At 29.3% G+C, this 9,918-nt stretch overlaps 1 protein-coding gene across 1 annotated transcript in view; it reads right to left on the minus strand.

Annotated features, from left to right (window-relative positions):
• Positions 1–3,938: 3,938 nt before the first annotated feature.
• LOC100214693 (mitogen-activated protein kinase kinase kinase 2) overlaps positions 3,939–9,918 on the minus strand; it is a 36,303-nt gene continuing 30,323 nt past the window's right edge. Inside the window, exons 6-7 of the mRNA XM_065798260.1 lie at positions 4,652–4,816; positions 3,939–4,499 (exon numbers count right to left, since the gene is read on the minus strand). Coding sequence (XP_065654332.1) covers positions 4,439–4,499; positions 4,652–4,816 — 226 coding nt within the window. The 3' untranslated portion in view covers positions 3,939–4,438. The remainder of the gene's footprint in view (positions 4,500–4,651; positions 4,817–9,918) is intronic.

Below are 9,918 nucleotides of genomic sequence, written 5' to 3' on the forward strand. Positions count from 1 at the left end.
TAACGATATAGAGACTTCATGACATTACATAGTAAATCAATAAAAGTTAGAAATTTGTTTTAACAATACCTGAAATACCTATGAACTTCATAATAACATGAAAGGTTCCAATAACTTTTTCTTTTATTGATAAACCCTCAATTAAAAGTGAGAGGCTGACCTTATAAAGTTGAAAAGACATAACAATAACAAATCATTATCAACCATTAAATAATTTATTATGAGGATAGCAAATGTAATTTTGTTAATGACACGACATAGTAGTATAAATTTTAAATCATACATTAAATTTACTAAATTAAAATCACGTTTTAACAGTAGACAGTCTAATAACTCAATTAAAAAATCATCTAAAAAAAAGCAAAATTTAATTAGATAATGTTTAAGTATGTATATAAAAAAAGTAAAATCATTTAACATAGGGCTATTATAAATAATTGCTATGATAATTCTATAATAATTCTTTTAAAAAAAATTTCCTGAACTCGAAGAGCAAACATCCGTTTGCCACAGAAAGACCTGTCAAAACCTCTGCACGAATACAATTATCACGAACACAAACATTCGTTTTATTGCAATTGCAGTTCAGCTTCACTCAGCTTTGTGATCTAAACTTCTGATTAGCATAGTTAAACAACCAGTTTTTAATTTTATTCAATACCTAATGGAGTGAAGCAGTTTAAAAACTTAATATTTTATTGAGGTTAATCAATCACAAATTGATAAGTACTAAAACACGCTTTGACCTTACCTTGCAAACATTCAGTCACATCTTCATTAATTGATAATTATTAATTGATTGATAAAATCCACATTATTGATTAAAACCACACGTTTAGAATAATCATTTTTTTCAGCATCTCTAAATCTCTTTTTAAAATTAGACCCAATTTCTTTAATAGTACACTAATATTGTATTTCAATGCATCCTATAAAAGGATCTTCCTCTTTAACAGGTATTGTTCCACTACCACAGGTATTATTTTACTACCGAGTTTTAATAACTATTGGAAAAACTCTTTTTCTTCATCATGTAAACTCATGTTGATAAAACTTTTGCATTAATTTTGCACTGTAAAAAATATTTTATACTCATGTAAATACTTTTTACAACAGGCAGTTTTTATCTAAAGTTATTACCAAAAAAATGCCTTTTGCCCCCAACAGAAAATTCTTTTTACAAACATCTTTATAAATATTTCAATTGTATTAAAGGCATGTTTAGGTATCAATAACGTTTCATCAAGCAAACAAAGTAACGCTAAAAGGTGTCCATGTTAAGAGTTAGGAGTTACACTACATATGCTGTTTTCCAAAACTGGGACAAGTAGTTGGGTATTGGGTAGGTATAATCAGCAATGTAATGTTCTTTCATTTGTAAGAAGAGTTACTACTGTTAATCTGCTTCTGCATGGACTGGGGATGCAGAAGCAGATTTAAAATCTATACTTATGGTTTCAGCAATCAAATAATTATAAGTAAACATTTTTTCACAACCAGCTGGTCCATCCTTGAAAAACAATTGAGTTAAAGGTTTATAGTTTTTATTGACACTCAAGGTAAAAAAAGTAATATCTTAAAAAAAGTATCTATAATGAAAAGAAAATATTTAAATATAAAAATTGTTAAAACTAAATAAAAAATGTTTTACTAATTTTTCTCGTTTCATCCATAAAGTTATCTAAGGAAAAACAAGATTATAATATTTGTAAATTTTTAAGTGAGGTCAGTCAATTACCAAAACAATGCTACTGAGCTTATCCTTAATATTGGATTTATTAATCCATTATTATTACTTCAAATTTAATGATAATTATATACTAATCATAGTATATTTCACACTTAGTTTTAGTTCCAATTAAAAAAAAACTAAAAAAAACTAAAACAAACTATAAATGTAAATTATTTAAAATAGTAAAAAGTAGAAAGTAAAGTTTCGAAAATCGAGACAAAGAACAAAATCGAGACAAAGAAGTAAAATCCTTATAACAAATATAACAATAGCAACATAATAGCAACACAATAGGAACATAGTAGAAAAATTGATAAAAAGATAAAAAGACTGATTTTCTTAAGTGCTTTGTTTAAAAACTTTTAATGAAATATTAAAGACTTGAATCTTTTATGATAAACATAAAAACTAAACTTATACATTAAAAACTAAATCTTATGTTTTAGACCAAAGTCAAGTAAAACCTCAAACTTTTAGTCTTTTATAAAAATTAAGATATATTAAATTCAAACTCAAATATACCTATTTTGGATTTAATCAGACATTTAAACCGCAAACTCAATTATATGTCACAATGATGATACCTTTATCGACTCTCTTTTAAACTTAGAGTTAACTAAAAATTTAATAAATAGAATAAAATCTTCTATTTTGTTTATTAAAATATTATTAAAACTTAAAACTTTACTTTCTGTACAAACTGTACTTTCAGCATCTTAATCGTTATCATCAATGTCTAAATAGAAATCAACCAAATAAATATCCCAAAAAATTCTTAAGCTTTTCATGTACTTTATACACGGAAGGGACACATAAAATTGGGACGCTTTCTAGTTTTCGGAATAATTCCCAAAAGCTGTTTAAGACCCAAAATCCCCAGTTGTTAAAAAATCCACTTTTAACCGCTAGCATGCAAGTGTTAAAATCTTTTAGAATGTGTTGCAAAAAATATTAATTTTGACTATTGAAAAAAGTCGCGTTCTTTCCCCCCCCCCTTCCTCCCTTTTCTTTCTTCGCATCTTGGAGCAGGGGTAGCTATTCTTTTTTTGAAGAACGATGGGGTTTACATAACAACTAGGTATTGCTAAACTTTTCCTTCTTGCCCACTGTTTTTATTATAAAAATATTGCATCAGCCATTAACCTTGTCTCATGCATTGCACCAGTTTGCGGGAATTTAAAGTTCTTAATAACTCCGCCAAGGACGAATATACTTCGCTTAACTATTTTAAAGCAACCATCTCTAGCAAAGGTTTTGTTTTAAAGTGTACAAGTCAAATAGGTTAGGGTTTCTATGTCTTTTACATAAAAATTGAACCAGAAGCACTCTGAACAAAGATTATTAAACTTGTTTGCCTCATTAAAGATCTCCGACCTTTTCCAAGTTGATATATAGTAATTTTTGTGAACTATTGGATCAAAACTTCGATCAAAACTTGTACGAAATGTGTACTTTATATATTCTCTACAGAAAGCCCAATAGATACTGGAGAAAATATTGGGAAGGGTTGCTATTGCTCCGCGGCATTTACTATTTATTGGTAATAATTTATAATTTACCAATTTACGGCATTTATTACAGTTGTTTGTATCTGAATTAACTACAAAAGCGTGATCTACACAACCACTTAATTAAAAAATTTTAAAATCTCTCTAACCCTAAACTTCTCCCTTTAAATTTTCAATTATGTAAATACCTAACAGAATGCCTTGTGAATCTGAAGCATCTGGAGTGGATACACTTAATGTCAGTCTACCATTTGTAATAGGAATTGTAATAGGAATGTTCTTATGCTTACAAATTTGCTTTACAAGTTTAGTGTTCATGTTCAGTACTTGGTTTTTGCCTTTCAACTTATCTATGATTTCATTTCTAATAAAACCACTCTTTTGTCTGATTCAGATGTAAGTAGTACATGGCATAACTAAAACAATTTATTATGAAAGTTTAAATTTAATTTTGCGTTGCATAAATTAAAATTGAAGAGAATATATTTACGCAGTTAAGTTTTAAACGTAAATTTCATAAGCATAAGAACCTTAAAATGTTTCTAATGGTTGGTAACTTTTATCTAGTAGACACTATTTAAGGGGTTTTCAAGAGACACGTTACTTTTGAATCGGTAGAATAAAAAAAATTTTAGTGCTGGAGATTACTGAGTTACTGGAGATTTTAATATTTAACATATGCAGATGAAAAGACTACATTTTATTGCAAATACTTTATAAATTTTATTCCAAAAAAATACAAAGAAGACTTCCTTACAATAAAATTAAAAAGTTTCCCGTTTTCAAATAAATTGTAAAAAAGCAACATTAAAGAAATTCTAATAGACTTGTTCACCTGTTCGAAAACTTTAAATGAAGTCTTCCTTGGTCAAATGAGATTTCGAATTAAGATAATTAGAATATGTGACAAAAGGGACGAATTGAAAGTAGCTATAAAATTTAAAAAAATATATTTAAAAAAATAGCAAGCAAACTATAAAAATATCTGAAAAATATTAACAAACTATGTTTGAGTTAATATTTACTCATTACAATCATAATCATATATTTAAAAAAAAAGTAATTGAGAGGAATCCATTTTGAAATCTTCATAAAATAATTTTGATGGTAAAACGTTATTTTCAAATTGCGAAAGTTATCGGTGATGTGACAGCAAAAATTTTTTTTTTCAAATTTCATGATTTGAACGTAATGCAATTTATCTTCTCACCCAATCATAAAATAACAGCTGCGATGCATTTGGTCGTAATGCCGGGTCACTTTAAAAAAAATTAAAAACGTGTTTATAAAAAACTTTTACAAAAAGTTTGCATTAAACAGAAAATAAATGACAAAGCATTATTTGTAAAAACATGGAATAAAAAAAGTTAACGCAAATTACACTAACTTATTTTGTTTATTTGCTGCTTACCTTATAAAACAATCATTTACAAAGATTACGCAAGAGTTTGACGAGTTATCAGGCAGATGGGGTACCGTTGGACGTGTTGCAATCTGAAATATAGCAGTCATGGGTGGAAACTCAAACCATGGCGGCTCAGTTGTTAGCATTTCAAGCACAGTACAACCAAATGACCTATTTAGAAAATATATCAATTTGATTATCGTCATAGCACCACGGCTGCTATGATTACTTGAAATACTACAATTAACTTGAAAAAATTAAACTGAAGCATTTAAAAAATAAAGTTGCAAATTTAATTATGTTACAAAGAACCTAGAAGGATTTTACATCGGGTCGAACAACCTTTAATTTATTACAAAATTAATTACAAAGAAATTTCCTCAGCAATGTCATCTTTTAAAAAAAAAGTCATATGTGGAATTCACTAGCAGATTATGTGATAGAGGAAAGGGTTGATAGGTTTAAACCATTTGAAAAAATATCATTTTAAACCATATTAATATTTTAAACAACTTAAAATTTACAGCAGGTAAGTAAATTTTTTTTGATTCATTTGATTTATTTTATTTGTCATTAAAGAAACTTAGAATTGAATAGGCTTGTAAAAAGGTTATCTGACCAAGCGTAAAAAAGGTTATCTGAGCAAGCGTAAAAAAGGTTATCTGACCAAGCGTAAAAAAGGTTATCTGACCAAGCGTAAAAAAGGTTATCTGAGCAAGCGTAAAAAAGGTTATCTGACCAAGCGTAAAAAAGGTCTGACCAAGCGATATTTAGGTAACTTTAATTAGTTTAATGAAAAATTTATTAAAGCTTTTTAGCAAATTTTTATTTAATTAATGAAACTGAAGTAACAAGAATTATTTTTTAAGTAAAATGGCTATTTTTAATTAAACAACTGTCAATCTAGTCAATCAGGGTTAAACTAATTGTCAGGTGCAGGAATAGACTGATATTTCTCATAATACAGTATTAAACAAAATACAGTATCCAACATAATGCAAAAGTATAATTTGATCAGAACAACAGCCACAATAAATGGACAGGGTCGCAAAAAAAAGACTTCTAAGGATTTTTACATAAACTTAATTACACAAGTCAAGAAAAATCGTTTCATTTCTACTTGAAAACTGGCTAAGCAAGCTAAAGAAGAATATAAAATCAAATTATCCCATCAGAAAATCAGAAATTGTAAATGAGACCAGGAATTTCAAGGACGACTTGTGCATAAAAAAGCATATTTGAGTGAGAAACACATGAAAAGAAGATTAGAGTTTGCTAAGAAGTTCAAAAACATGTTGTTAAGATCCTGTGGAGTGACGAATCGAAATTTAACTTAAAATCATCTGGTGGAGCCCAAAATGTTTAAAGAAAAGCCTTAGAAGGCAGCGTAAGAGGAACTGTCAAGCGCAATGGTGTTAATGTGATGGTATGGGGATCAATGGCTTGGAAGGGTGTCAGAAAAGTTCCATTTATTAATACTACAATGAACTATGTGCAATACAGAAACATATTAAAGCAAAATTTGAAGTCACTGGCTCGAAATTTTTGGCTATTTTGAATTTCAGCAAAATAATGATCCCAAGCATACTGCCACTAAAACAAAGGAAAGATTTGCTGAAAATAATGATGAGGTCTTGAAATGGCCCGCTCCATCACCAGACCTTAATCTTATTGAACATTAGTGGGAGATTTTAAACCGAAAAATTAGAGACCACATGTTTTATTAAAAAACACTTTAAAAACAAAACATGGTTTTATTAAAACATTGTTTTAATAATAAAACATGGTTTTGATAATAAAACATGGTTTTGATAATAAAAAACTTTCATGAGTATAAATAACTCACTTTTTTTTTTACAACTAATTCACTTACAACAAGCTTGCAAGTAAAGAATATTTAAGTTTAACAGCAGGTGTGGCGCAATGGTTAGAGTTCTGGCTCAGAACCAAGAGGTCCGAGGTTCAACAGGAAGGAGAAACCAACTTTCTAATTAAATGCTCTTCCACAGTGCTCAGATATAAGACTGTGAGAACTTTTGGGAGCACCTTAAAAAAGAAAGAAAAAAAAATTGTGAGTTACCAGTAAAAAAAACATTATTGTATTAAAAAGCAAGAAAAAAGTTGACAGAAATACTGTAAATTGTAGTTGAGTCGAAAAAACACGAAGAAAGAAGAATGAGGTTTCATGATATTGATGTGCAAGGAAACTAGATGAATGAAAGTTTTTAGAGTATGAAGCATACAAATACAGAAAAAATAAATAACGACTTTGCTGAATAACATGTCAAGCAAACTGAGTTTTGGTTGATGAAACTAGAAAAAACATTACCGAGATTCAACACAAACCTAATTTTTAATAAAAAAATTCCTGATAATTTTAGCATAAAAATGTTTTGAAGTTCATGAGATTTGGCTATAAGAAATTTCTGATTTTTCCAAAAAAAAATCCTTCAGTCTTAAAAACATGTTTTGTTCATACTTTGAAGCTCTCTCTCTCTTTATATATATACATATATATATATATATATATATATATACATATATATATATATATATATATATATATATATATATATATATATATATATATATATAATAAATTTGTAAAATACACTTATCAAACTTTTTTCTTCAACTTGAAGTTTCACCATTGCTGGATCATCAGGAAGAGTTCTTGAAGTTCAGGAAGAACTCTTCCTGATGATCCAGCAATGGTGAAACTTCAAGTTGAAGAAAAAAGTTAGATAAATGTTTTTTACTAATTTATTATTGCTCTGTTCTTAAAGAACATTGAGCACTTTATTTGTGGTGGAAGCTTATAAGGTGCCCAGATATTGGTTTTATATATATAAATTTTTTTTTTCCATTAATGTTCAAGGGCGGCCCACAGGCCTTAAACTTTTTAACTTTGATGATTTTTGTCGATTTTTCAGAAATTTCAACGCCTGTGGGCCACCCTAAAACAATGGAAAAAAAATAAAAATCATCAGTAAACTCAGAATGAGTAATAGAAACAAATAAAAATGCACTCTTAATTTCTCATTGAAATTTTTTATGTAAAATTTCTGAATGAACCTGAAAAAATTAGGAAAACCGAATATTTTGCTTTTTCAATCATTTTCTTTGTAATTTCAATCATTTTCTTATGATGACATTTTTATCATTTTTTACAGTTAAAATCTCATAAATATGGATAGAAAATCATTTACCAGTGTAAACAATACTTTTTTTAGATAATTTAAAGTTAATTAAGATGAGTAAGAAGACAATCTAGACTTCAATGTACTCTATAACCCATGTATTTTCTCAGAGTACAACTGTAAACATTTATTCCAAACTGGTAATAAGACAGCAAGTGACGTCAATCAAGTGTTTGAATTAATAGCAATACTTAAACAAATACAAGTGAAGTTCTAAGAAATATGTTTATTCATAAATATGAAAATATATAAAATTAAACTATGTTATGTATTATTATTTCTTTTATAATTAAACAGATAAAATGCCAAAAATTCCTGGAAAAAAAAGCAGAAGGGCCGATGAAATATTCTTAGTAAGTAAATCAAGGGACTCACTTCCATCTAAGCAATTTGCCACAGGAGAAGAGATTATTCAGCATTATCTTCACCTTTGTAAAATCTTACCTTATGCTGCTCTGAGAAATGTTGTCTGCTGTACCAACACTAAAGGTTTTACACAAATCTGTCCAGAAGATAAGAATCACTGCTGTATTATATCTAAGCTGGTGGTTCCTTGGAAGCTTGAGGGGTATAAAACTCGTGATGTACACAATTCTCTCAGGTTTGTTTCATTAATATTAATATAATTTGTAATTACTTGACTATAAGTCTTTCATCATTGATCATTAATTTAAGGATGGAAGTTGAAACATTGCTGAATAAGTACAAGAAGCTGTAATCTCATAGGAATAGAGAAAAACCAGCAGAAATCAAGAAGAGGGAGAACTTTGTAACAGAATCTAAGAAGGTATTTTGGATAGGATATATCATAGAAGTATTAATTGAAAACATACAACAAGACAGAAAAAGAACAGCTGAAACCAAGAAAGAAGATATCGAATTCTTGAAAATGCAAAAGGAGAAAAGAACAGGTTACATAGGACCTACTGACACCAGCTTCAAAAAGGCAGCCGAGAGAGCTTCTAAAAAAGTTTGTGGAGATACAAGTGAGAAATCTCATGAGCAGTTGGTGGAAAACCATGATGAATTAGATACTTCTGTTGATTCATTAAGTAATGCAGGTGATGCTGATGAAAGTGATCTGGATGAGTTTGTTTCCACAAATGTTCAGGCTAAAGAAAGTAGTGTATTTTTACCTAAAGATATTATCAGGAATACTGCTATAACTGCTGCAGGTGAAGGTCTTTCAGTGAATCAGCACACTGCTATCATAAGCAGTGTAATAACTCTCTCAGGAGGAAATGTTGGTGAATATGCTGTCTCTAAATCATCCTCTCTCAGAGCCATAGAACAAATGATCAATTGAGAAACTGAAAAGATTCGACAATACATCAAGGACCTGGCCAACTCTGGTCATAAATTGATTTCTGTTCATTTTGATGGAAAGATAGTAAAAGAGTATACAGGAAATATTTCATTTACTCAGGATAGACTTGCTATACTAGTGAAAGTTAATGGGAAAGCTGAGTTACTTGGTATTCCTCCTATTGATTCAGGGACTGGAGTACAGCATTTGCTATTCATGATCTTCTAGTGAATTATGGTCTCACTAACAAAGTACAACGTATCTGTTTTGATACCACTGCATCAAACACTGGAAGGCTCCAAGGTGTAAATACCAGAATGTCAGAAAAGTTAGGAAGGCCACTTCTTCTCCTTGCCTGCCGACACCATGTTCTGGAGCGTCATCTTACTCACTTCTGTAAGATGTACCCAAGTAGTAAATCTACAGGACCAGATAATCAGCTGTTCAAAAAAATCAAGTCAGCCTGGAATGATCTAGAGAAAGATATACTGCCCCCGAAGAGGATTAAAATTCCACCTGAAACCTGGATAAACCAACAGCAACAGGAATCTGAACAGTTCTACAGAGATTTAATCAACAATAAGACATACAAGAAGGTAAAATGAATCATTAATTCTAGTACAGTATTTTTCTGTAACCTATTTTTGTATGTATTTTAATGTTTAAAAACAATAATTAATAAAATACAGGATGGGAAATCAAGAAAAGATTACCAGGAGCTAGTTGAGTTTTCTTTGATGATTGTTACTAAGGAGGAGAGGTTCAGG

The sequence above is a fragment of the Hydra vulgaris genome, chromosome 05 (assembly GCF_038396675.1).
Source record: "Hydra vulgaris chromosome 05, alternate assembly HydraT2T_AEP".
Taxonomy (NCBI): domain Eukaryota; kingdom Metazoa; phylum Cnidaria; class Hydrozoa; order Anthoathecata; family Hydridae; genus Hydra; species Hydra vulgaris.